At 52.3% G+C, this 27,695-nt stretch overlaps 1 protein-coding gene and 1 pseudogene across 13 annotated transcripts; one reads left to right on the top strand and one right to left on the bottom strand.

Annotated features, from left to right (window-relative positions):
* Nucleotides 1-2,524: 2,524 nt before the first annotated feature.
* Nucleotides 2,525-2,821, bottom strand: LOC128929552 (cystatin-B pseudogene; annotated as a pseudogene).
* Nucleotides 2,822-15,405: 12,584 nt separating this feature from the next.
* On the top strand, nucleotides 15,406-27,603 carry LOC144576472 (glycerol-3-phosphate acyltransferase 2, mitochondrial-like). 13 transcript variants are annotated; one of them, XR_013526282.1, is made up of 23 exons: nucleotides 15,406-15,511; nucleotides 17,808-17,935; nucleotides 18,086-18,199; nucleotides 18,892-18,965; nucleotides 19,379-19,483; nucleotides 19,679-19,807; nucleotides 21,342-21,441; nucleotides 21,896-22,029; nucleotides 22,305-22,443; nucleotides 22,540-22,752; nucleotides 23,173-23,295; nucleotides 23,464-23,546; nucleotides 23,876-23,994; nucleotides 24,643-24,713; nucleotides 24,788-25,046; nucleotides 25,129-25,277; nucleotides 25,466-25,543; nucleotides 25,828-25,886; nucleotides 26,082-26,213; nucleotides 26,296-26,416; nucleotides 26,499-26,564; nucleotides 26,871-26,926; nucleotides 27,295-27,603. XR_013526282.1 is itself a non-coding variant. In XM_078348592.1 (22 exons), exons 2-22 carry the CDS (start codon nucleotides 17,882-17,884, stop codon nucleotides 27,409-27,411), a joined length of 2,436 nt encoding a protein of 811 aa, XP_078204718.1. In that variant the 5' UTR covers nucleotides 15,406-15,511; nucleotides 17,813-17,881; the 3' UTR covers nucleotides 27,412-27,603. The 13 variants fall into 13 exon arrangements, 10 of the variants coding, with proteins under 10 accessions (XP_078204718.1, XP_078204722.1, XP_078204721.1 ...); XM_078348592.1 differs by lacking the exon at nucleotides 25,828-25,886 and having other exon boundaries at nucleotides 17,813-17,935; XM_078348596.1 differs by lacking the exon at nucleotides 25,828-25,886 and having other exon boundaries at nucleotides 21,974-22,029; nucleotides 22,344-22,443.
* Nucleotides 27,604-27,695: the final 92 nt, after the last annotated feature.

The following is a 27,695-nucleotide window of genomic DNA, read 5'->3' as shown; positions in this document are numbered from 1 at the left end:
TCACAGTGATCTGGGGGAAGCTGCATAAGGCAGGGCTGGTAGCAAGGACTTTCATGTTAAACACGCTTCAGTTAAGCCTCGCTCCACTCCCCACCCTAGGGAACTCGGAGGTCATCAAACAGCCCAGATGCTCCTCAGACTTCTCAGTTAGCCAGGATCATGCCAAATTCTAAAGGAGCCAGTATGCACCTGCATCTGTGTCTTCCCTTCCCAGGGAGTTGGCAGAGGCTGCTGTTCCAGAGAGCAGGTCCTCAATCAGCCTGAATCCCTGCGTGCCTGCATGGAACAGATTCCCTCACCAGCACCCCTGAGACATGTAGTGGGAGTGAGAGGTAAACTACTGTGTTAAGTTATGTGATGGCTAGAGCTGTGTGTTACAGCAGCATAACCAAGCCTACCCTGACTATTAAACAGGGGCAACCTCACCTTTGTAAAATGGGTAAGAAAGACACCACCTAGAACCATTATTGTGAGGTTGAGTGAGATGATCTATGACTTGGTTGAAGGGTACACTCAGCTCCTGGACCCCACACCCTCTCCAAAAGCAAGGAATGTTGCCATGGGCCAAGAGCCAAGGTCAGGGACATTTGATTGGCCACTTCTAGCAGAAGCCACTACTATAATGCTGAGCAAAGTGTTAAAGGGTTGAACACATATGGGGAGGGGCCTGAGCCATGGGATGCTGGCGGCCTGGGCTGTGCCCTCTCAGAGGGGGCTTGGCCAGCTCCCTCTCTCTGGCTTCTTCAGCTCTTTTCTGTCTCTAGTATGGGGAGAGAGGTTGGGGGCTGCCACCCCAACTCTTGCTGGCTGGAGCGGTGAGCATTGCTCGAGGTGTTGCTGGGCTCTGGAAAGGCTTCCCTTGGTTCTTCAAGGCCTCAGGCCACAAGTGACTCTTGTGACCCTATCAGCAGCATGAACTTTTCCTCTGCCCCTCTGTCCCATAGCAGCCCCAGCCTTTTCTCCTCTCCTGGCCACACCTATACCCCACTTACCTTTCCATCATAAACCTCCAGCTTGTCCCCTGAGCTGACCCTGCTTCCCTCCATTTGGGAGAAGCCGTGGAAGCCTCTGGCTGTTCTCCTCCCCTCCTTTTTCAGCCTGTTCTCCAGTGTTCATGTTTGGTCCACAACATCAAACCCACTTTTTTTTTTGGTTGATCTCATTTCTCTGGAGTTTCTGATGCTCTGTGTCCAAAGCCCAAGCCACCGTATTCTTTTCACTTTCCAAATTCAAAGCCCTCTCACCCTGGCTCTGCAGTTGGCTCCCTGCTCCGAGCCAGCTCACCTGATTCTTTAGGGGCAGAATGTTCCAAGCACAGGCTATAAAAATGTCCTTCCTAGCTTTTGCATATTTCCCTGGGACTCTTTCCCGCTTACCCAAGAAGACACCATTTCTCCCACAAAGCTGGCAGCTTTAATACCCTTCTCCAGCGCCCTTCCTGCCCACCGTGGCTGAGGTCACAGCTCTGGACTATGAAATTCACAAACACAATCAGAGGTTATCTCCTGTCATTTGAGGATCCCTGATTAGAAAAGAACTTGATACCTAAGCAGGGCATGCATAGAAATAAAGAATTTGAAAAAAGGGAGAAAGAAAACTGGACACACAGATCAGCAAGGGTTAGCGGTTTCCTTGTCGCTGTCACAAGCAAACTCCTGTTCTGGGTCATGCCAGCTGCTGCCAACCTTACAACCAGAGGTACAGTCATTGGGCTTGTGCCATCCAGGACAGCAGCCACTGGCCACATGTGGCTGATGAGTACTTGAGAGGAGCTCAGAAAAGCTGAGATGTGCTGTGAGTGTAAAATACACACTGAATTCTAAAGACTGGGTATAAAAAGAATGTGAAATACCTCATCACCATTTTGTGTATTGATGACACACTGAAATGATAGTATTTTGAATATACTAGGTTAAAATATATTATTGAAATTAATTTTACTTGTTCTTTTTCTTTTTTTTTTTTTGACATGTTGTCTCGCTCTGTTGCCCAGGCTGGAGTGTAGTGGTGCGATCTTGGCTCACTGCAACCTCCGTCTCTGGGATTCAAGTGACTCTCCTGTCTTAGCCTCCTAAGTAGCAGGGATTACAGGTGCCCATCATCACTCTGTGTTAATATTTATATTTTTAGTAGAGATGAGGTTTCACTATGTTGACCAGACTGGTCTTGAACTCCCGACCTCGAGATCTTCCCATCTCAGCCTACAACAGTGCTGGTATTCCAGCCACCATGCCTGGCCTCTTTTTCTTTCTTTCTTTTTTTTTTTTTTTTGATTTTTAAAATACGTATTTTATTTTTTGAAAATATTTTGAAAGTAATTAAGATACCTGATTGGAAGGGAGAAAAAATCAACACAATGAAATTTAGGAACAGAAATGCAAGAGCAGCTGCTGCATCCGGCCCCTTCCACCCGAGGGGCGCAGCCAGGAGATGCTAATTTTATGATCCCAAGTGTACGCTGTGGTCCACACAGAAATCACTAATTACCAGCCTTCTGGTGGAAGGACCCTGCCCAAAGTCAGGGTCAGAAATAGGACAGCTCATCGTGTTTGGCTTTGTTGGTCTGGTAGTTAGACAAGGTCAAGGGCTTGTTTTCATGAGGGAGACTTTGGAATACTCGCAAGTGGACAAATTCCTCATCACCGACATGCACCCTGATGAAGTAGTTCGTCTCCGCAACCACCTGGCTCCTGAAGGACACAGCCTCGAACACGGGGAACTTCTTGTTTTCTTTTTCTTCAAGCTGGGACCTTACCTGGTTGGCGATGTTCTGGGTCTCGGCGGTGGCCGGCTGCGCGGCGGAGGGCGCCGCGCACATCATCGTGGCGGCAGCAGAAGGACTCGGCGAGGGGACAGGGCCTCTTTTTCTTTGTTAATGTGGCCACTAGAAAACTTTAGTTCCCCATTGCAGTGCACGTTGTATTTCTGTCACCCACCACTGCACAGGGCACTGCTCTGTCACTCTCACCATGGGGAACCCTGCCCTTGGAATGCCGTGGCTTTGTTTCTTACTGCTGCTGTAACAAATTGCCACCAGCTCAGTGATTCAGAACAACTCGTTTATTATTTTGCAGTTCTCAAGGTCAGACTCTGACCTGGGTGTCACTGGGCTACAGCCAAGGTGTCACCAGGGCTGCATTCCTTCTGGAGACTGTGGAGAAGAATCTGCTTCTCTGAGCTGCCCACATGCCCTGGCTCATGGCCCCCTTCCATTTCTAAAGTGAGCAATTGTTGTGAGGGTTTTTCATGCCTCACATTCTCATGCGGACTCTCCTACCTCCCTCTTGCACATTGGAAGGATGAGCGTGATTGTACAGAGCCCACCTGAATAATTCAGTATTATTTCCTTACATTGAAGTCAGCTGACTAGTAACGTTAATCCCATTGGCTACCTGAACTTCTTTTGCCCAGGGTCCAGTTTCCTGACATATGCATGGCTTCCAGAAATTAGGACTTGTTCATCTTTGGGGCCTTTCTTCAGCTGCCCACTTGCCTGTGCCCCATACATCTGTTTTCTTATTCTGTGCAAACTGGCCAGGTCTTGGAAATGACTGGTGTGGGGACATTTGCTTCATTTTCTCCCTTTTCTTGGTTATAGTTCAGAGATCTGCTGGGGGATGGTGTGACCCCAAACAAGCCAATTTCCTCCTTGAAGGGAGTGAGAAGAAGGGAGCATGTGACTTGACCAAGCCAATCAGCAAACGACCCTCCCTCTTGTTCAGGACGGGGCATGTGAAGCTGGGCCACTCACAGCCCATATAAGGACTTCACTGAGATGCTGACAAAAGCAGGCCATTTGGGCCACAGGGGAAAGCCAGCCTGAAATGAAACTGTCTCACAAAGAAATAGAGATGAATGACTTGTAGAGAACTGGAAACAGAAACAAAATGAAACTTGCAGAGAAAATATTGCAAGTACAGTTTGAAACTCTGGATCGAACCATGCCTGAGTCCCTCCTGGCTCTGACTTTTCAGTTAGGTGAATCCACACATTGTCATTTTTGGCCAAGTCATTTGAATTGGATTTTCTGCTATTTGCAAGATAAAGATCTGCCATGACTCAGAGAGGGGTTAAAGCCATATTTGATCTGGACTCATGAGAGCTCATGAAGCCTGTCCTCACCCAGCTGTCACTTCCCACCAGCCTTTGAGGCACAGGTCCTAAAGGAATGCCCTGTCTCACCTTCCCCCAGATCTCCAAGAGGAGCCTCCTGCCTCTACTTCTCTTCCTTCCCTGGAGTCAGTGTTTAGGTGTGCTGGTCAGCCTCATCCAGCCCCTCTTTTCTGGAAACTGCTCTAACTCCATGGCTGGATTGACTGGCCAAGAGAGACACCAGGGTGAGCTGGACTATCAGACAGTCTCTCCTAGGAATCTGAAATATGAATTCAGAGAGGCCAGCAGCCCATTGTCCATGGGAATGCAGGAGCTGTGGGGCTGAGAAACCCCTTTCTATCCAGAGGGAGGGAAGGTATGGTGGGTGAGGAGAGAACAGCAGAGGCAGGCAACCCTGGGGCCAGGGGAACCAGAAGGAGCAGCTGCCTGTCTCCAAGCGCTCACTAGCTTGAGGTCAGGTTCTTCCTGAGGTCTGACAGCTCCTCTTGCCCACTGGGTCTGAAATAAATCAATGATCATCCGGCCATTTTCCCTTTCAATGAGATAAATGAATGTCCATCACTTGCGATCAGAAGAGCCTTGAATAAGCCACTCTTCCCAATCCCACGCTTGCCCCAGGTCCCACTGCCCCAGATGGGGAGAAGGCCAAGTGAACACCCAGCCTGCAGGGACCCTCACCGAGGCAGTTCTCTTCTCCCACCTTGTGCCAGGCATGGGAGGCTGCTGAGGTGGCAGGCATGATGTGGGCTGCCTGGGATTACTGAAGGCAGCAGGAAGCAGTGTTGAGTTGAGTCCCAGGTCTCCTGACGCCACACCTGGTGGCCCAGGCAGCTAGCTGCCCAGCCCACAGCCATTCTCCCCTTCCTCTCCCTCAAAGCCAAAGGTGGCTACACAACTCAGGACAGCGCAGGACAGGTGTCCTCTGAGTGGAGCTTCCAGGACAGCTACTGCTTTCCTGTTGGAGCTGGTGGCTCTTCACTGTATCCTTCCCCTTCCCTATATTGCTCCCTGGGCACAAAACTCTGCCTGAAGGTGCAGCAGCAGCCATTTGTGATCCTGAGGATGAAGGAACCTGCTGAGGATGGCAAAGGGAACTGGAAGAACCCTGGTCCCCTAAAGCCTCACCCAACCCCAGCAGTGGGACCAGCAGGGATCCTGACCTCTGGGCTTCTCATTACTCAAGGAAAAGAAAAACATCTAATCCTGCTTGCTTAAGACCCTGTTTTCAGGTTTCTGAGTCTTTGTTATTTGCAATTATAACTGATCCTTTCCTATGTCCTCTGAAAATTTGGGTCATGTGTGGAGATTTCTGGTGAGAAGAAGAAGGGCTCAGGGACTTTCTAATTTCATCATTTTGCTCAGGGTCCAGTTTCCTCTCAAGTTTGCAAGGACAGATGGAAAGTCAGCAGAAATTAGGCCTTCTCAGTGACTGGTGGGTGAATTTTACAAGGATTTCTCATCACGGAGGACGGGAGCCCAAAGGAGAATGGCCGCCATTGGAGCCTTTCCTCTCCCTCCACTGCTGCAAACACTGAAGTCTGTGTCAGGTGGGCTGCAAGCAAAGAAATCTCAAGTAATGGAGGCCTCATTGAACAGGAGTTAATTTTACTCACGTAACAAACTAGTGTGGTCCCAAGATTGTCTCACAGGCCAATGAAGTCACGAGGTTGGCAGGTCTGAGATTGTCTTGATTTTCCCCCATTGTTGCAAGATGTCTCCCAGTGTGGCAAGATGTCCCCCATAGCTCCAAACAGCACATCCTCAATGGTGAATAAAGCTAATCTCCGATTGGGAAGGGCCTCTGTCTCCTTGTGTGGTGGAGGCTGTTGAAGCATGTGCAGGAGTATCTGAACTGTGTGCTACTGGGGTAGTCCACACCCTTCAAGCCAGTCATGGCTTTCCTGTTTTCTTTGCCAGATACTGGCTAAGGATAGGTCTGTGATGCAATTCTGACCAGTGAGACATGATGGAAGAGCTGCTGGGTGGGATTCTGGGAATAGTTCCCTTACTCTTTGAAAGATGGATCCAGGAAAAGAGAGTCTCCTCTGCTGGGTGTTGTCATATCTGGAGGTGATGCCTGGAACTGTGGCAGCTGTCTTGTGATCATGAGGGAACCTGGCCTGAAAACAGAGCTGGCCCACTGAAGAGGGCAGTACGGAAAGGTGGAAGAAACCTGGGTCCTTGCTGATGTCCCTGTGGCACTGAACTAAGCAGCCCTGAGCTGTCCTACCTCTGCACTGCTTGGCACAGGAGACGCATTTTGATTGTTTAAGCCCTGTGAGTTGGGCTTTCTGTTCCTCACAGCTGACAGCACTCTAACCAATTCACACATTTCCCTCTGCTCGATTTCCTGCTCCAGAGACACAGGTGCAGACCAGTACCAGGCAGCCTGGCTCTGGGGAAAAGCAACAGTGCTTATTCTTTGCTGACACAGTGGGAGCGCTGCCTCCTGCGGCTGGCTGCTCATTCCATAACCACACTGCCTGCCACCAGTCCTTTCTACTTTTCAAGGACTGTGTTCAAAACCCCAGGCAGTGGGAGGAGTGGTTTGGGGAGGTGTTGTGGGAATAGATAAAGGAAGGCCATTCCCTGACCCTCAGAGCCCACACTGCCTTCACCCCACACAGCCCTACCCAGCCCAGCATCTCCTCCAGTGCCCCTGGAGACAATGAAGGCAGTCATCCACTGGCTTCTCCTGTGCTGGGCAGGGCAGGAGGGCTGGTGGTTAAGTGCTGGAGAACCCCAAGGCCCTGGGGCTAGGCCGGAATGTGTTTCTATAGAGACATCATGGACATTCTGTCCCCTGCAGCCTGCCTGGTGCCAGATGAAAAGTGGCCGGCTTGGTACTTTTCTGCCAACTGATTATATAGATGTGCATCCACATGAGCTGCCTCTTGCAATGACCCAGGCCCCCACGAGGGCCCTCCCTACAGGCATCTGTGTTGAGAACACTCTGCGCCCTTCAGCCTCCTTTCTCTCTGGGAAAGGGACATTTTGGTAGTGAGAAAGGCCCAGAGGGAGGCACTTCTGGAGGCATTTTCTTTCTAGGAGGAAATGCTCCAGGGCTCTCTTCCATCACTACTAGCTGCCAAGTTGAGGGAATGGGGCGAAGGTCACAGGTGAGCTGCACAGCCGCGGAATCGCGCTTTCTACTTTTCAAGATTCATTCTCCAAGACGTCCCTCCATGAGCTCGTGCTCCTGCCATGCCAATGCTGGATGCCCGTGCTGGCGGCAGGTGGTGATGTGACCCAGGCCTGGAGCTGGGAATTACTACAGGCATGCCATTCTTTCTAGGCCAAGGGGGCAGCCTTAGGGCATTTGTGAAAACCTCTTAGTAATGGAGGCTCACATTTCTGGTTTCCCAGCTGGAGAGAATATGTCTGGCACTGCTGGAGACGGTCTTTCCCACACAAGGGAGTCAGCCTGGACTTTTTAGCCACTTTAGTCAATAAATTGTCTTTGTTAAAAACAAATCAATTTGGGTCAGACTCTGTGTCTTGCAATGGAAAGTCTTTAGTAATATAAAGGCAGATGTCCCTCTTAAGCCAAATTAATCTCTCCTTTATTGCTCTCTCTATACCACACGTACCCACTTCATTGGCGTTTACTGTTTCCCCACCTGCACGGGTGACCTCCCTCCTCCACAAAGGAGTGGACAGCGCTGCCTCTGCAGCCACCCCTGGATCCAGTTGCAGTTAATTCTACTCTCAAGTCCAGCTAAACTCCTCGGTGAATTATTATCATTGGTCCAATCAAAGCGGTCTGGTTTTATTTATTCTTTTCTCTCCACACTTACTCCCCTTCCCTTCCCCTGCATGGGCAACACACTCCCCATAGATTCCCCCACCTCTTGCCCTGCTTTTAAAATGCTCTTGCAAAACAGATACTTTATGTGCTTTTAATTTCTGCAAATGGTAATGTTTGGGTTCCCATGTTGCTTCCTCCTTTTTAAACTCAGCCCTGTGTTCAGGCCCAGCCATGTGGCCGTGTGTGCATTTCATCTCTCCTTGCTGCTGCAGAATTCTCCATGGTGTGGACCATTCCCACTTTGCCTTTCCATTCTCCAGCGTAGACCCCTAGGGTGCCTCCCACAGCCCCCATCCCACACTGCCTCACAGAACTCTGCAGTGAACATCTCGGTGTGCATGTTTGATGAATCTGTGTCAGTTTCTTCTACATCTATGGTTGTAGAGGATGCATATTATTGACCAAAATCCCTCCACAATGGTGGCTCTGGTCTATACTCCACAAGCAGTGCCCTCACCAACATCCCACGTCCACACCCAACACAAACGCTTGTGTTTTTGTTTTTTTTAAGAGACCGAATCTCGGTTGCTGCCCTGGCTATTGACAGTTGTCGTAATAGCTCACTGCAGCCCCAAACTCCCGAGCTCAAGCGATCGTCTCATCTCAGCCTTCCGAGTAGATGGGATGACAGGCATGTGCCACTGTGCCCAGCTCCAATACTTGTCTTTACCCAGCTAAATTTTGCCCAATAGATTGCATTAGTCTTCTACTGCTACTGAACAAGTTAACACAAGTTGTGTGGCTAGAAACACCATATAGTTTTCATCTTCCATTTTCTGTGGGCCAAAATTCTGGGCTCAGCTTAGCTGGGTTCTCTCCTCAGACTGCAATCAGATGTTGGCCAGGCTGCATTCTCATCAGAGGCTCCATTGGAGGAAGATCTGATTCCAGGCTGCCTTAGTTCTCTGGTGGAAGTCATCTCCGAGTCGTTGTAGAACTCAAGGAGACTCGTTTCTTCAAGGTCAGCAGGAGCGAGGGAGTCTCATACCTTTACATCCTCTTTTAAAGGGCTCACCTGATTAGTTGCACCAGGATGATGTCCTTTTTGATTAATTCAAAGTCAACTGATCAGGGACTTTAATTACATTGACAAGTTCCTTTCCCTTTTTCCATATGGCACACTGTCACCTTTGTTATAAGCTATTGATTAGAAACATGTTACAGGTTCTGCCCACAGTTACCAGGAGAGGATTACAGAAGGGCTTGCCTATTGGGGTTCAGCTGAGAATTTTGTCTCCTATGTACGTATTAGGTGGTATCTTGTTGTTCAAATTGTAGTAAAACAAATATAACATGAAATCTCCCATCTTAACCACTGTTAATTGTACACTTCAGGGGTATCAAATATATTCACACTATTGTGCAACCATTACCACCATCCATCTCAAGAACTCTTTAATTTTGCAAAACTGAAACACTGTGTCCCATTAGACACTATCTTCCCATTCCCTCTTGGCTCAAGCTTTTGGCAATCTTTCCAGTTTATGTTTCTATGAATTTGATTATTCTAGGTATCAGAGGTAAATGCAATACTGTCTTTTTGTCACTGGCTTATTACACTTAGCACAATGCCCTCGAGGTTCATCCATGGTGTAGCCTGTCACAGGATTCTCTCCTTCTTTAAGGCCGAATCATATTTCATTGCACGTGTAGACCACATTTTGTTTATGTATTCATCCATCAATGGACACTTGCTTCACCTTTCGGTTCCCGTGAATGCTGCTGCTATGAACTTGGATATACAGTATCTCTCTGACATCCTGCTTTCAATCCTTTTGGGAATATGTCCAGAAGTGGAAATTCTTGGTCATATGGTGATTCTATTGAATTGTTTTTTTAGGAATGGCCATGTTGTTTTCCACAGTGGCTGCACCTTGTGCATACCCACCAGCAGTGCACAAGGGTATAATGTCTCACTCCTCACCAACACTCGGTATTTTCAGTTTTCTTGACAGTAGCTCTTCTAGAGGGTATGAGGTGATATCTCACTGTGCTTTCCGTCCACATTTCCCGTATCCTAAGTGATGCTGAGCATCTTTTTGTGTGCTCATTGGCCATCTGTATATCTTTTTTGGAGAAATATCTGCTCATATATCTTATTGTTATAATGTATGTTTCTGTACTAATGATCTTGGCCACCTCCTCATGTGCTTCCTGGATTTTGGGGTTTCCTCTCCCAAAAATTACCTGCTCGTGTCCTTTGTCCATTTATTTTCCTTGTTAATTTTCAGGAGTTCCTTGTATATTGAGGCTACTAATCTCCTGTCAATTTTAGACTGCACGTAACTTCTCTCATTTTGCCATGTGTCGTTTGGAACAGATCTATCTGATTTTAACACCATGAAGTCCCCTCTGCTTTTTCTGCCTTATGGTTTCTACTTTGAATTTTTGTCTAAGAAATCTCTTACTGCCTTTGAGTCTAAAAGATGTTTCCCTTTGTGTGAGTGTATGTTTGTTTTTTTTTTCTAGCATGTTATAATCTGGTCATGCATGGTGGTCAGCATGAAAAATAATCCCATATAATGTGGACGCTCAGATAACGAATTAAAGAATTATTCATGAACAATGTGAAAAGAATGTGAAACAAACTGAAAAGAATCATTCACTGATTCTTTAATCCATCATCTGAGCATCCACATTCTATGGGATCACATTGTTTTTCTCCACATACTAAGTAAGAGGTTTTTCAATAAGAATAGCAACTCTTGGCCGGGCGCGGTGGCTCAAGCCTGTAATCCCAGCACTTTGGGAGGCCGAGGCAGGTGGATCACGAGGTCAACAGATCGAGACCATCCTGGTCAACATGGTGAAACCCCGTCTCTACTAAAAATTACAAAAAATTAGCTGGGCACGGTAGCGCGTGCCTGTAATCCCAGCTACTCAGGAGGCTGAGGCAGGAGAATCGCCTGAAGTGAAGTGATAGCTGAATAAGGGAAAACTGACACCTTGATATATCAGGCCACCCCTCCCAGGAGCAGGACATGAATTTACGTGGGGAGTGTCTACACCCCGTTCTACTCCCACCCACCAATGAATCAGCAATGGATGGAGTTTGCTAAATCGATGCTAGGGAGGAGATCTCCAGGGAGGAAAACAGAGTGGGCCTGGAATATTCTTCTGTACCACTGCTTCCATTCCCAGCCATGCCTGGCAAGAGGGAGGAAACATCTTGTCATAGATCTATATTTCCTGGGTGGATGAAACCCAGGTATCCTAGAGGAGGCAGTTACGGCGGGAAGTTGGGGCAAAGGACGAGGGGACACAGAGCAACAGAACTCCTGGCTTTCCCTAGCATGAGCCAGTCCTCCCAGTCAGCATCTTGAGGTGGCACCGGCTAGCTCCCCCTCGTCCTGGGCATTGGGAGGATTGATGTGCTTCACTCAGCTTGTCTTCCTCATGACTTGACTGAGCCACGCCTCAACCTTGTGAAGTAAGGAGCCAGATTATCACCCCTATTCAGGAGAAGAGGAGAAGCCATCTCCTGCTAAGGTCTGCGGAGAAGGAAGTTCACTCATCACTTGACAAACATTTATCAAGAGCCCATAGCGCAGCAGCTTCTCGGCCCTGGGAGCTGGCAGAGACCAGACAAATGGTCAAATGGTTCCAGTCAGCATTAGACACCATGGTGGACATGTTGTTCTTGTCAGGCAGCACCATTTCCTGAGAGAACAAACCCCCTGCACTCCATTCCTGCTAGGCCGGTCAATCGTGGTGCCCCCTCGCCAAAGACAGGAAAGAGGGCAATTGTCTAGGTCCAGCCACTATGGCAGGACATGCCACACCCCCTAGCCACACTGATTGACTGAAAGGGCAAGATGAAGAGCCTGCAGGACCAGAGTCTTCCCTGGGGTTTCACATGTATGTTGGGGAAAGACGTTTCTTTCTACTAAGGTTGCTGGAGGAGGGTGGAAACAAATCTTGGGCTGTTGCCAGTCATCTTTTTAAAGGAAAGAGGCTTCAGGAAGAAGAAAACCAAGCAGAGACAAGCAGTATGGACACAGGAGAGAGACTAGAGGCCTGCCAATGTTGCTTTAGTACTTGGGTCCAGCCATGCCCGAAGTTAACACATTCATACTTTCTATGTGAGCCAACCCATGATCTTTTGGCTTATGCTAATTTGAGTTGGAATAAGTGGAAACAAGGAGTCCCACTGGACAGAGCCCCTACCAACAAATCCACCTCTCTGCTCCCGCTAATGAACTTTCACCCCTCAGATTCCACTAGACTCTTTTCGGTTGGGGCTTATTTTGATCATAATTCCCCTTTCTCAAAATGTCTTTGAATCCAGATTCTGCCAGTAAGTATCCTTTATTCCTTATTGATTTCTAACATCTGCTAGAAGGCCAAGCCTGCCTTCTGTGTCATCCTACAAGTTGGTGATGAAGATACTGATGTGGAGGACAGAACAGCGTAGCATGCTGCACCCTCCTCCGTCAGGGTGTCAGCCCTTGAAGCTTTCACACTGTCCCTTCACAGAATCCCGGAGTCCCAATATTAGAAATGACCTCAGGTTCCCCACTCACTCTCTCACAGTCTCTTGGCTCAAGTTTTCATCTATAGAGGTGGTGCCAGCCTTGGCCAGAGGAAAGTGGCCTGTGTGGTGAGTGTCTGTTGGCAGCTTCTAGCATCAATGTTCCCATTCTCCAGCCACTAGTGCCCAACCTGGACTTCTCCATTCTAGGCTGTGGTTTGCTGCAACGCTTAGCAAGGCTTTATGGAAGGTTCTGGAATAACGGAAGGGAACTACAACATAGAGCACCACCAGTGGCTACCTCTTGAGGTGGCTGTGCTCAGAGGACCTGGGCCTGGGAAGGAAAGGGGTGTCTCAGAAAGAGGCATGTCTCCTCCATTAATCAGGTTACTTGGAGATTGGCATTAGAATCACTGGACTGAGTAAGGAATGTTCACCTTCACCCCACAGGGCAGACACCATCCAATCGGGGGAGGGCCTTGATAGAAACAAAAGGCAAAAGAAAAGCGAATTTCCACATAACCATGACTAATGGAGGAGACATGCCTCCTTCTGAGACACCCCTTTCCCTCCCAGGCCTATGTGCTCTGAGCACAGCCACCTTCAGAGGTAACCATTGGTGGTGTCTATGTTGTAGATCCCTTCCATTATTCCAGAACCTTCCATAAAGTCTTGTTCGACATTGTAGCAAACCACAATCTCCATTCTCGCCAAGAATGGAGAAACAGAACCAAGAGCATAGGTACAGAGAGGGACAGATGAGCTCTATTATGGGAATTGGCTCCCATCATTATGGAAGCTGAAAAGCCCCTCCATATGCTTTCTGCAAGCTAGAGAACCAGGGAAGCTGGTGGCGTAGTTCAGTCCAAGTTTGAAAGCCTGAGAACCTGGGTGTGGGGGTGCTGCTGGTACAAGTTATAGAATCCAAAGGCTGGATCTGATGTCCAAGGGCAGGAGAAGAAGGGTGTCCCAGCTGCAGAAGAGAGGAAGGGGGAAGCGGTGGGTGGTGAGAGGGAAAGAGAGAGAAGAAAAGAGAGAGCCTGAATGGCAAATTCACTTTTCCTCTGCCTTTTGTTCTATCAAGGCCCTTAACCAATTGGATGGTGTCTGCCCCCATTGAGTGAAAGTGAATATCCTTACTCAGTCCAGTGAATCAAATGCCAGTCTCTTCTGGAAATACCCTCATAGATATACCCAGATATAATGCCCTATCAGCTATCTGGGTATCTGGGTATCCCAGTCAAGCTGACAGCTAAAATTATACATCACATCTCCTTTTCTAAGCCCCAGACATATAGGCAGGAGACCCTCTGCCCATTCTAATGCCAGCCCAAGTCCTTTTCTCCAGATGATGTACAGGAGAAAGGCCTGTCAGCACCTTCAGGGAAAACCTGTCCCCAGCCACAGGGAGGGCCTTTGTCCCTCTGGGAGCAGGCAGTTATGGTTGCATCAGGACATTCTGGGTAATGCATTATGGCGTAAGTCCAGGATGGGGCTCACCAAGCCCAGACCAGATTGGGCAGAGCACACCCCAAACTGGTTTCTGTTTCTCTCCGGGTCGGGTTGGTCACCATCAGTGGGCATGGTGGCTGGCCTGCAGGTCTTGCTGCATTGCAGCTCTGCTTGTCCTGCAAACTGCTTGAAGGAGAAAGAGTACACTGAGTCCTTGGTGTCCCAGTCCAGGTCTGAGAGGAATGCTTCTTTTTAAATGTCCAAATGGCAGAAAACAACCTCCACCACCACCACCACGACAAAGTATGTTTCTTCCAAAGAGCTGCACACCTGCGAACTCAACTATGTGAGCTGCTGGGCCTCCTCTCTATAGCCAACCCATGCAAACTTCTAGTCTAAGGCCTCTGCCTTGGGGTACTTCTCAGCATGAGAACGTAAGAGGTGAGGACCTGTTCACAATGGCAAAACTCAGCTGCCTGTACAGACGGTGTTCCTAGAACTAACGGGCATCAGCCCTCGGTAAGTTCAAGTCTGCCCTGTTAGGGGGCAACTTACAACTTCTAAATGGTCTATATTTTTCGTTTTTCAGCTTCAGAGTCTCAGGATCTCAATGCAGACAGGGCACCGTGATAAAAAAGAAAGGTAAGATGGGGTACAAAATAGAGTCTGCAGGTACCGGGAGGACATTGCAAATCCGGGTGAAGGTGAATGGAGCCACACCCAGCCTGGATAGACAGGAAATGGCACAAAGGGAGAGAAAGGCTACATGCTGCAGGGACAGGGTGTGGAGTCACATCAGGGTTGGTGAGTCAGAGAGGAGGGAGGGATGTGAACACGTTCTGTGCTCTCTTGGGTCCCGCCAGGCTCACGTGTGGCTTTGCTCCGACACGTTTGTGTTACATGCTGTGACACTGGACTCCTCTGGCATGTCAGGTGGGCTCCTTCCATGGGGGCAGGAACAGAGAGACAGTCATTGCGGGTTCTTTTGTTCTATACTGCTTGCCTCCCTCCCACTGGCTGGTCTCCTGCTGTGTGCTGGGAGCACAGTCAAAACATGAAGGAACCCAGGTCTCTGTTCACGTGGACCTTAGGGCCGAGACAGGAGTCGGGTGTTAATGGAATAACCACACGGACGAACACACTGGCCACAGGCCCAGCTGAAACCTCGGCACCTCGAGGCTGCGGAAGGTCCCCAAGTGAGGTCTAGGGTTTTCACGAACAAAGGAAATGACCCTGGGCGGGGGGAGCTGACTTGTTTTTCATGACTGCAACTGGCTCTTGACGATCTTTTCTGCTAAACGTCTCCAACTGGGAATTTTGCGAAACCCCTGCTTCGAGGAGAGTGAGCCCTGGGAACCTCCTTATCAGAAGATGGCCTGAGTTCTTGCTTGAGGCTCGGTCATCCGGGGCCTCGCGGCTGCTTGCATCATCACCCTCGCACCGCCAGCCCGGGCTGACTGAGAAGAGGAACAGGCCCCGCCCAGAACACGGGTCAGGTGACCACGTCCAGCTACGAGGGCACGCTGCGTGGGGCGGGGCTTCCGACCCAGCCGCGCTTCCCAATTGGCTTCGGGGCTTTCTTTGAGCTGGTCGCAGGGAGGTGGGTCCGCGCCTTCCAGAGGCTTCGCGGGGCCGCTTCTTTGGCGGGAGTTGGCGGCTGGTGTGAGGTGAGACTCGCAATGGCCCCTCTCTGGCGAGGCCCTGTCAGACCCCGATCGGGACCATCCAGGGGCTTTCGTCCTCCAGGAGCCTGGTCTGAGCGGCCTGTTGAGGACCCCGCAGGAGTTGAAGGGGACGGAGCGCTGGCAGTGCGGGGCCTGTGGTGGGAATGAGTCTCTCTGGGGCGTGGTGTTGGGGGCGGTGGTGGAGAGCGCCGCTTTGCCTCGTCCTTGGCATCCTGTTCCCCTACATCCAGAGGGGGCATCCGGGACCCGACGTGGGGCAGGTGCTCTGCGAACATCTTGACGTAGTTCTGGGAGCGCCCGCCATGGCTCTGGTGAGGGAGCAGAGTTTTGAGCGGCCCTGGGCGGGGACGGTGGGGCGCCGAGGCCATGTTCCAGGCTCTCTGTAGGGCACAGGCATTCCAAACATGGGGCAGGTTTAGAGTTTTACCCTTGATCAAGGGCTGAACGCCCAGATGTGTACAAGGCCAGGCATCAGTGATAATCAAGATGGAGGCAAAGGGGAGGGGTCCTGTTGCTGGGCTAAAGGGACAGTGGCGGGCAGCTGGGCCCTGCGGGGTGTGTGCTCAGAGATGCCAGAGCTCAGCCTTTTCTATGACAACCACGACCGGAAACCTTGTTTTAAAAAAAGGAAGTGTGTGTGTGTGTGTGTATCTCAAGCCCTCTGGTGTTAATGTACGTTTTAATTTATAATGTTTTAGCATATTGTATAGCCAAATATCTATATCTATCTGTCTCTCTCTATATATCTATGAGTTGAATTTCCCTGGGGTGCCAGTTTGCAGCCTCTGCCATAGGAATCCTGAGCTTAGTCGTTGAGTTAATTGGAAGATGGGGGTTACCCCTCACCCTGGCTTTGACTCTGCTTCGGTAAAGCTAGCAGAGACCTACCGGGGTTAGATATGGGCACTGGGGGTGATCTGAAGCTAGGGGACAGACACCTCCTTGCAAAGTAGGCAGGACTCGCCACAGGCCTGTGTTTGTAGCCTTCCTGTACCATGTGTCTGTGAACGGGGCTATGCAAATATTTTCAAAATAGCTAGTGCCTTTGGGATGAGCCTCCCACGGCTCCCCAGACCCTGGGCACTGCAGGAATCCTGATCCCATTACTGTTTGGATTCATGGCTTGAAAGTGAGCTGACTCGGGAAAGGAGGAGTATGCCTGGGGAATTCTTGGGAGGAAGTTACCGTGGGTCAGCTGGCTCCTCTGGGCCCCTCTTGTACTGAGGGCAGACAGCGGGACATACAGAGATGAGCCTCTGCCCTCAGGACACTCTGATCACATGGGGAGGTAAACTGTAGCCCTGGAAGAGGGCTTTGTATGGCTCCTTGCCTGGGAGGCTTGGGCTGGGGAATTCAAGGATGAGAGGGAGGGCCTAGAGGGTGTACCAGAAGCAACGTGGACTTAGAGCCCTGTGCAGAATTGGGTGGGTGGCTGGGAAGGGAGAAGAGGCTCCCAGGTGGGCCTGATCACCGTGCGGTGGGGATGGAGAAATATGATTAGACCAGCCTACTCATCAGGGTCATGCTAGGAAGTAGGGAATTGGGGCTTTTAGGCCCCAAGTTTTGAGTCAGAAGGGGTTCAGTGCTGTTTTAAGGAACACAGATATTTGTTAGTTCAGGGAAATATTGTGGTGGGAAGGAGTGGTTGAGGAGGTACAAGTGGCTTCTTCTGAGGAGAAAGTTCATGTGAGAGGGGATTGATTGTCTCCGACTAGATGCTCATTCCCTGTGAGTAGGTCTCTGTGTTCTGACCCCCAGTTGTCCCTCTTCTGTTAGTCAGCCCACCTTCCCATAATGTTTGGATGGTTACAGGGGTATCTCCTGGTGCAGAGGGAAAGGGCAGCTGAGTAGGACCTGGTGGCCTCATGGTGATGGTCTTTGTCCTCCTTGGCAGTTTTATGCCTCCTTCCTGCCAATCCAGCCCTTACTCGTTCTCTCTGCACAGAAAGAATCAGCATCTCCAGTATAGCCCCTATCTGTGCTAGCAGATGGCAGGATGGGTGTGGATGGTAAGACAACCAGTCCCACTCACGTTGGCCTTAGGCAGCCCCTGACCTGGACATTGTGAGACCTTTTGAGGACAGCTGGCTCCTTGGTGGGACCAGTTGGGTGTGGGGCGGGGCCTTGATCTGAGCCAGCCCCTAGTTTCACCGTAAGTTCTCCTCACTGCTGATGGCCTAAGTGATGTCTGTCCTGGGAGTGGGGTATTGCAGTTACCCCAGGAATCCCTGGATTATGGCTCAGATTCCATATGGCTCCATCCTTGCACCTTTCCTAGCTCAGGTTTCTGTGGAGAGAAGGAGAGTGGCAGAGGTGACTGGTTCCCGAATCATATAGGCTCTCATTGCCACCATGTTGGAAAGCAGACTCCAGACCAAACCAAGGAGCAGCCCCAATGACCGAGAGGTAGTGTGCCTCCTCCCATTCCTCAAATCCCCTCTGTTCTGCTACCCCTTCTGCTGTGCCCCTGACTCCTAGAGCCTCCTTCACTCCATCTTTCCCCTTCTCCTGCCAAGGACTTTGAGTCCTGTCATCTCTCCTCATTGCTCTTTCCAGACTAGCCTGTGGTCCTCAGGCCTTGGGATGAAGCTGGAGGCTGTCACCCCATTCCTGGGCAAGTATCGTCCCTTTGTGGGTCGCTGCTGCCAGACCTGCACCCCCAAGAGCTGGGTGAGTGATAGTAGGGCCGGGCCCCAACCAGGAAGCATGGTTCTGGGAGCCAAAGCTCTGGGAAGCTGCTTCCTTTGTGTCCCTCCGAGCTTGGCTCTTCCCTGTCCCATGCCTCTGCTTCTGTCTTTCAGGGGAATGGATGCACTGGTATTGGCTGTGTGGTTGGGCTAGCTCCCAGGCCTGGGAGAGTTGGGTGGGGGAAGTGCAGAGGGGCCTAGGTGGTGATAGGGTGTGTCGTGAGGGCTGGGGTCTCATCATGCCTGTGTGAGTTTTGTTGTTCAGTTGTGGGGACATCACGCACTCAGACTTCCCCAGCCCTTGGTGCATACTTGGAGAACTCTTTTGGTTCATGCCATGTGATGGTGGTGAGGGGTCCCAGATTTCTGATGAAGACCCGGGCTTCATGCTGTCTGCTGTTAAGAAGATAACTTCTTGGAGACTTTCCTATGCCACTCTGAAAGAGGGTGATTCTGTACAGGATATGGCATTTCAGTTTTGAGCATGGGCCCCTTTTTCCTGGGCCAGCACAGGATCTAGGATCAAACACCTTTTGGGAAATATTGTGCTGTAATCTTTTCTCCTGGAAGACTTAGCAGGCCACCAGGCAGAGACCAGAGGGGCAGCACAGCGGCTCTTTTTTGCCAGTTTGCGGTGGCCCTCCAGGACATGCTATCTCCTTCCCTCTCTGGCAGGATTCCCTCTTCCACAGAAGCATAAGGGACCTAGGCTTTTGCAATGTGATTCTGGTGAAGGAGGAGAACACCAGGTAGTCAGAGCTGCAGAGTGGAGCAGGGTTGGGGACAGGGCCCCTTTGGTGCAGGGCTTCTGGGGCCCTGAGTTTAGGGGCCATTTTCTTCCTGTGATAGAAAAAGAGGGGCCCCGTCCTCTGTTCCATACAGAAGTCTGCAGGGAGGCGCACTTGGAGCTCTCTTGCAGTTCCTTCTGTGAGCATGTATGGATTGCCCACCATGTGTCAGGCTGTGAACCTGTACCCGACTCAGGAGGGTGAGGGGTGGGAATGGGGCACAGGTGAGTAGGCTGTTCCTCTTCCTGCTCAGGTGTTCCTGGGACATGAGACTAGGGTATGGTTCCTTTCTGATTGAATAGCCCTCTGTGAGCCCTGCTGGAGGTGGGCCCTCTCTGAATGATCTTCCCTCCTGCTTTGGGAGTTGTTCCCAGGTTTCGGGGCTGGCTGGTTCGGAGGCTCTGCTATTTCCTGTGGTCCCTGGAGCAGCACATCCCCTCCTGCCAGGATACCCCACAGAAGATCCTGGAAAGCACTGGGTGAGGAGGCAAGCACTGGGGTCTGGCTGGCACTTCTGGCATCCTGAATGGGATGAAAATGACACTAGGTAGGGGTGGTTGAGAGGGCAGGCTGGGGCACAGGTTCTAGAGCATGAGCTTTGCCTGGGACTCTTCCTTAAAGAGGAGGGTGAAGCCCCGCCCTAGCTGATACCACTTCTCCCAATCCCCTCACAGGGTACAGAACCTTCTCTCAGGGAAGGTTCCAGGAGGTGCTGGGGAAGGCCAGGTGCCTGACGTTGTGAAGAAAGAGGTACAGCGCATCCTGGGTCACATCCAGGCCCCACCCTGGCCCTTCCTGGTCAGGTAACTGTGCTGAGGGGCACTCACCCCTCGGTTGGGGTCCTTCTGGAGAGTGGGTGTTGACCAGGCTTGGGGAAGTGCTGGACTTCCCTCCTGGGGAGCTGGAGAATGTTTACCAGAGGGAACTGTGGCTGCCTTCACCACCGCCTCACATTGCCCCAGCACAGGTCTGAGTTTCTGTTAGATGCAGGGCACTGTTCCAGGGAAATGAAGGGGTAAACAGATACACGTGGCTAGGAGAAGGAAGGAGCAGGGCTGAGACAGAATACCAGGAAGGGGACAAAGAGACTGTAAGCCAGGGCCAAGAGGAGGAAAAGGAGCCAGGCTTGGGGGCTCACATTTCATTTCTACTCCCTTGATCTGCCTACCTTGACATCAGCCATTAGCCTCCCTTTCTGTGTTTCCTTCCTTCCAAGCCTAGCTGAGTTTCCAGGCTCAGGGTGCTAATAATGCTCTTGTGAGAGAGTCATGGGCACAACTCCCTGCTGTCTGCCTTCTCTTTGCACCTGAGCAGGTCAGCATTGCCAGAGAAACACAACAGTGGACTGGTTTCCTTGCTAAGTGCAAATGTCAAAGGGACACAGGGCACTCTCCAGGGCTCCCACCCAGCCGGCTCCTTTTTGGACTTACCCATTGTCAACTGATGCCCCATGTAATGCTTCACAGAAAGATAAAAGCCATCACATGGGACCTGCTGCTTATCCACCACACCTCCCTGCTACATACAGCTATGTGTCTGTCTTCAATTAAAGGTTCCAGGTCGGTGTGGTGGCTCAGGCCTGTAATCCCAGCACTTTGGGAGGCCAAGGTAGGTGGATTGCTTGAGCCCAGGAGCTCGAGACCAGCCTAGGCAAAATAGACCAGCCTGGCAACGTCATCTCTCCAAAAAATTAGCCGGATACAGTGGTGTGCACCTGTGGTCCCAACTACTTGAGAGGCTGAGGTGGGAGGATTGCTTGAGCCTAGAAGGCAGAGGATGTAGTGAGCCAAGTTGGTGCCATTGCACTCTAGCCAGAGCAAAATAGCAAGACCCTGTCTCCAAAAATAAATAGAGCTGTTCCTCCTGTTGAGTTGGGGGGACAACCCCACCTGCCTGCCCACCAGGGACTTCCCCCCTGCAGTTATCCCCTTTCCTTTTTCTATCACTAATTCTTCCCTGTTCTTCCACCTTTCCTGGCAGTTTGCAAAGACCAGGGTGGGTTTGGCCTGGGGAGAGGCTTGGTCTTCTTGTGTCCTTTAGACTAAATGGAGGCAGATGCTCTGATTCTGATGTGAGGCAGCTGCACCATGAGGTCTTGGGAGAGTAGCAGCATCTGGTGGGCATGCACTCTGGGTCAGAACTTACAGTCCCAGCACTGCTTCTTCTTAGTATTCTCTACCATGAAGCAGTTCTGTAGCTTCCCTGAGCCTTACTTTCCTCTTTTGTAAAATGATGATGGTGATGGGGCCTGCCTTAGAGGAACACTGGGCAGCCCTCCAAGGTGACATGGGGCTGAGATTCGCCCTTGTTGCACCTCAACCCCGGTGTCACTCCCAGGCTGTTCAGCTGGGCGCTGCTGCGGTTTCTGAACTGCGTCTTCCTGAATGTGCAGCTCCACAAGGGTCAGATGAAGATGGTCCACAAGGCCGCCCAGACGGTAAGGCCTGCCCTCTTTTGGGATGGGGATGGCAGGAGCAGAGAAGCAGAGGAGCAGAGGCTGGGCCAAGCCCTTAAGTCAGGAGTAGCCCCCATCTGGTCCTGCTTCCTGGCCTCTCTGCTCCCAGCTGTACAGCAGCGCATTCCCCATAAGCTGGTGGGAAAAATCCACTGCTCTTTGCCGACCTTCCCTTTATGTCTCACGGTCCTGCTCCCATGGGGCTTCCTCTAATGTCTTTTCATCATGGTCTTAACAACCATTACGTCAGTGCATCAGTGCGTCAGTGCAGTTACCTTAGAAGTTTTGGAAAGGCTCCTTTGCTTTTGGGAAATGTGCTCAGAGGAAGAACTCTTCAGCTGAACCCTCCCTCCTCCAGGGGTGCCCTGGGTTTTTGGCTGCTTGTGTCCTCAGAGTGGGGCAGGCTGGCACTTTCCTCTGGCTCTCCCTGGAGCAGGGTTCACCGCTTGTCCTCCTCTCTACTCACAAAACCCTCCTGGATGGGATCCTGCTGCCCTTTGTGCTGCTCTCCCAGGGCCTGGGTGTGCTCCGTGTGGCCTGGGACTCCCGTGCCTGCTCCCCTTCCCTCAGGTAAAAACCCTGTGTCTCTAGACACGCATGGGAGAAGTTGCAGGTTGGGATGGGGGGTGTGTATTGGGGTGTGTTGGCGGCAGCTCCCTGCCAAAGGCCCTCTTCCTGGCCTCTCTGTTCCTAGCCACACAGCAGTCTAACCTGTGGGGCTTAGATGGAGGGGTCAGCCACAGGCCCTAGGGCCATGGCTTTGCCACAGGGTATTCAAGTAGGACACAGTCTATTCCTGGGGGAGCTGGGACTCTCACTAGCCCTTTATTCATTCTCATCTTCAGAGCCCCTTGCCTTATCAGGCTCTGCCCTATGTCGCACAGAGCTCTGCTGAGGAAGCTTGGGGGGCTTTTCCTGCCCTCAGAGGCCAACCTCTCCCTGGACAGCTCTGAGGGGCTCCTTGCAAGGGCCGTGGTCCAGGAGGTGAGTGCCCCAGTGGTTATATATGGGCCAGGCTAAGGGGACAGGGGTCTGCTTCTGCACTGGCCTTAACACCCCTTCTGTCCCCTCCTATTCTAGGTCATAGATCAGCTGCTGGTCAGTGGGCAGCCCCTGCTCATCTTCTTGGAGGAACCTCCTGGGGCCCTAGGGCCACGGCTGTCAGCCCTGGGCCAGGCTTGGCTGGGATTTGTGGTAAGGGCAGTCCAGGTGGGCATCATCCCAGATGCTCTGCTGGTACCAGTGGCTGTCACCTATGATGTGGTTCCGGATGCACCATGTGACATATACCATGTGAGAATGTGAGACCCTCCAGCCCTTTGGGCAGAGGCTGATAAGGCAAGGGGCCCCTAGGTGGACAGCAGCTCCAGAGAGAAGGCACAATATTGTGTCCTGTGGCTGAGTCCCTCTTAGAGCTGCGGGGGCTTCAAAGGAATCATCCCTATAGTCATCTTGCAGCACCTGCCAGGGCTATTGCCATCATCTCATTTCATCCTCTGAAGACCTTGATAGGGAGGGATTTTCCCTGTTTGTTGGATAAGAAAAGAGGAACTTGGGGAGGGCAAGGTAATGCACCAGTGTGGCCTGAGATAAAACTGAGCAGGCTGGGACCCGAGGATACCCCTGGAGAGCAGGATGGGGTGGGCAGCCCTGATGTCCACTGAGAGCAGTGCCCCCGGTGAGGCTGTACAGTTATCCTCTCCCTTCTTGCAGGCCTCAGCCCCCCTTGGGCTGTGGACAGGAGCTCTGGCTGTCCTGCAGAGCCTCTGCAGCCTCTTGGGCTGCAGCCGTCAGATCTGCTCCCGGGTGCACCTAGCTCAGCCCTTCTCCCTGCAGGTATGGAGCCAGCTGGGGAAGGCTGGGAGTACCTGGGGGTCTGTCCTGGGCCTCCTGGCAGCCTGGCCTTCAAAGCCACTGCAGGGATAGCCTTGCCTACTTCTAGTGGCTGTGGGCAAGTTTCCTGGTGGGCCAGAGCAGGTCACTTAATAGCCTTGTCCTGGGCAGGAATACACCATCAGTGCCAGAAGCTGCTGGGGCAGCAGGCAGACCCTGGAGCAGCTACTGCAGCCCATCTTGCTGGGCCAATGGTAGGGGCAAGGGAGCGTGTGGTCTCAGGGGAGAGGCAAGCAACCCGTCAACATCAGCTTATGTATCCTCCATAGACACAAACATACTAGCAGCCCTCCCTCACCAGATATCCTGGGGTGATCTAGAATAGTTCCAGGCACTCGCCTTGCTAACAGTCTGAGTGTGGGATATGGCACAGAGGCCTGGAAGGGGCTGGGGATTATAAATGCTATCCTCTGTCCTGGGGCTGGGATGGGGGGGACACCCTCACCTTTCAGAAAGCCCAGGGCTTCCCCACAACTGTTTTTAGGTTGGTGCCTTCATTCTGTGATCTATGTCTCTGTCCCAGTACTGCTGTTCCAGACACTGAGAAGGAGCAGGAGTGGACCCCCATAACTGGGCCCCTCCTGGCCCTTAAGGAAGAGGACCAGCTCCTGGTCAGGAGACTGAGCCATCATGTCCTGAGTGGTGAGGATGAACCAGATCTGGGCCTTTGGGGGTGGGTCCCTGAACTGTCCCCTCTCTCTGGGTCAGCCAGTTTCCAGGGTCCTTCATTCCAAGTGAGTGTCTGCACCTGAGCTGCCCTCCTTCTGTGGGACCTTGGGGACATCTGAAGAAGAATGGAACCTTTCTCCTGCAGGAGGAGCAGGGCAGTCAGGGCCAGTATGAGGGAGCACTTACTTGCATGGACACAGATGATGGCCTGAGCACAGGAGGCTGCAGCTGCTTCCCGAGGCCACACTCAGCCCTGCCTTCTGAGCAGAGTCTCCCTAGCTGTGGATGGGGATGGTGTTAACTGAATGGAATGATATGTGTAAGGGGCTTAGCACAGTGCCTGTGCAGAGGGCCCTTATAGGGAGATCCATCAGTATCTTCTCTAGTGCCCCTGTGTGGTGGAGGCTGTGGGTTGGTGTGTGGGCCCCATGATGAGACCCAGGGTAGGGCCCCTAGGTCCTGGCCTGGCTCTCTGCCTCTGTGTGATAAATTCACTGCTCTGGGCATATGTTCCCCCTCCCTGGGGTGGAGTGGGGATGTCTGATAATGGAGGGATCAAGCTGCTGGACCTCAATGCCTGACCAGCATCTCCACCCGCTGTCCTGCCTCGCCCCACCCCAGCAAGTGTGGCGAGCTCTGCCATGATGAGCACGGCCATCATGGCGACACTGCTGCTCTTCAAGCACCAGAAGGTAGGGGGTACAATATGGTGGGGAACTCTGGGTGGGGTATGGCCCTCCTGATCATCCCTGCTCTGCCCACCCAGGGCGTGTTCCTGTCGCAGCTCCTGGGAGAGTTCTCCTGGCTGACGGAGGAGATACTGTTGCGTGGCTTTGATGTAGGCTTCTCTGGTCAGCTGCGGAGCCTACTGCAGCACACTCTGAGTCTGCTGCGGGCGCATGTGGCTCTGCTACGCATCCGCCAGGGGGATTTGCTAGTGGTGCCACGGCCCGGCCCAGGCCTTGCGCACCTGGCACGGCTGAGTGCTGAGCTGCTGCCCGTCTTCCTGAGTGAGGCTGTGGGCGGTGAGTCTTGAGGGGTAGGTGGGATGTGTGTGCAGGTGTTAAGGGAACAGATCCTTCCTCATAATGGTCCCTCCTCCCCCAGCCTGTGCGGTGCGGGGGCTGCTGGTAGGCAGAGTGCCGCCCCAGGGGCCCTGGGAGCTGCAGGGCATAGAGCTGCTGAGCCAGAACGAGCTGTACCGCCAGATCCTGCTGCTGATGCATCTGCTGCCGCAAGAGCTGCTGCTCCTGCAGGTCAGGCCTCCCCTGCGGCCCACTTGGTCCTAGGCCTTCCCCTCTTGGTGGTAGGAATGGCCATCCCTGCCCAAGCACCACCTCTGAAATCTCCTGGGTGGTAGGTTTGGCCTTGCCCTGCCTTTGGCTAGGCCCCCACCCATGTGCCTGGCTTGCCTGAGGCCACATGGGTCCCTTTTTCTCCCTAGCCCTGCCAGTCTTCCTACTGTTACTGTCAGGAGGTGCTCGACCGGCTCATCCAATGTGGGCTCCTGGTTGCTGAGGAGGTAGGCAGGGCCAGGGGAGGTAAGACCCCTGCCTGGGGCCTGGCCTCCTCCAGCCTCCCACCCTGAGTGCCAGCTGCCCCAGGCTCCTCCTCTGGCCTGTGTGTGCTGTGGGGGTGGGAAGCCCCTGGCCTTGCAGTGGGGAAGCCTAGCTCACACCTCTGCGCCCTGTGCCTTGGGATATGGCCACCTATGCCCTGGGCCCATGTACGTCTCTCTGGACAGCACTGGCTTGTGTGCCTCTGAGCTTCTCTGCACACCTCCTGTTTCACGTTTCTTGGCCACAGGGCTGCTGCCACTGAGGGTGGGTGTTCACTTCCTCTGACTCTGCAAGTTGGCCCAGCAGGTGCTGTGGTGTGGCATGGCTCTGGGCATCCTCTTGGGCTCTCTAGGTCTGGTTTTACTGGATTCACCTGCATGTGCCTGGTCTGGGGGTATAGGGTTGATCTCTGGCCAGCTTGTCAGAGCATGTGCCTGGTCTGGGGGTATAGGGTTGATCTCTGGCCAGCTTGTCAGAGAACAATGCTTCCATGGCCCCTAGACCCCAGGCTCCCGAGCAGCCTGTGACACAGGGCGACAGCGAATGAGCAGAAGGCTGCTGTGGAAACCGAGTGGGGACTTTACTGATAGTGACAGTGATGACTTCGAAGAGGCCGAGGGCCGGTACTTCAGGGTGTGTTGGAAGCAGCTGCCCCTGGAGGGATGTGGTAGGGAGGCTGTGGTGAGCTGCACTCACCCCCACCTGTCCCCTCCAGCTGAGCCAACAGTTGCGCTGCCCAGACTTCTTTCTTTTCCTCTGCCGCCTGCTCAGCCCACTGCTCAAGGCTTTTGCACAGGCTGCAGCCTTCCTCCACCAGGGCCAGCTGCCCGATACTGGTGAGGCCCTTCTTCCCTTGCAGTCCTCCAGGCAGGCTGTGTCTGTGCGGGGCCCCAGGTCTAGGTCTTTTCTCTTCCGCAGAGTCTGGCTACACAAAGCAGCTTTTTCAGTTCCTCCAGGCCACCGCCCATGAAGAAGGGATCTTTGGTGAGTCCCAAGCAGTCAGCCCCGGCATGGCTGAATGCTGAGCTGCTACCCCTCTGCCTGAGGGAGGCTCTGGGTGGGAAGTCCGAAGCTTTCTGGAGGCAGGGGTGTGTTTGCTGGTGGCTGCTGCCCCCTGCCGGACAGTGACAGCCCACTCTAGGAATGATGGCTGCAGAGTACAGAGGGTCTTCTGTCCAATCAGAGCTCTATCCCTCCCTGAGCTGCTGCTTTAAACGAGAGGAGAGAAGCCTGTGCCCAGTGGCTCCCTGTGCTCCCTACCTAGAGCCTTCACTTCTGTCTTCTTTCCAGAGTGTGTGGACCCAAAGCTCGCCATCAGTGCTATCTGGACCTTCAGAGACCTAGGGGTAAGAACCAATGTCACCATCTTCCTGTCCTCCTGCTCCCACCCCGATAGAGCTGCTCAGGAAAACCCAGCTATGTCCCATCACCCCACAGGGATGGCCTGATGGTGCCTCATTAATACCCTGGGGTTTACCTGGTGTCTTCCAGCAATAGATGTGCTGATGGGTTTGAGAAGGTGGGATGGTTTTCCTACCTCTTGGTTTTCCAAATCACTGACTCATCGTGGGGTATTGGGGCTGCTTTGAGGCAGCATTTGTACTTAAACACTGAGGCCTAAGGGGCCAGAGGTCTCAAGACAGGTTTCTGGGGGACAGGCCTGGCCCCTGGGCCCTGTGGACAGGGCACTCACGGCCCATTTTCCGGGGCCCAGGTTCTGCAGCAGATGCCGAGCCCTGCAGGCCCCAGGCTCCACCTGTCTTCTACTTTTGCCAGCCGGGACAATCAGGAAAAACTGGAACAGTTCATCCGGCAGTTCATTTGTAGCTAGAACTGTGAGGTGGAGCCCGTATTGAGACTTCTCAGCTCCAGAACATAGCTGTGTCCTAGAGCCAGAAGACAGACAGGAGGCTGCAGACCCTTAGCTGCTCTATAAAATCAGAGCTTGGTTGTCCCTTGCCATTCCCTCCTTTGACATAATAAACAAGGGGACTGGTCGTGTGGTCTTTTCCCAAGCCCAGCAGTATCTTTTCGGCATATGTGTATGTGTGTTATTTGCTCTCCTCTTTCCCAGTCCCACAAAATTACCCCATCTTTTCCCATGAAAGAAAGCTC

Source organism: Callithrix jacchus, chromosome 14, assembly GCF_049354715.1.
Source record: "Callithrix jacchus isolate 240 chromosome 14, calJac240_pri, whole genome shotgun sequence".
NCBI lineage: Eukaryota > Metazoa > Chordata > Mammalia > Primates > Cebidae > Callithrix > Callithrix jacchus.
This window is presented reverse-complemented; position numbering and strand designations above follow the sequence as displayed.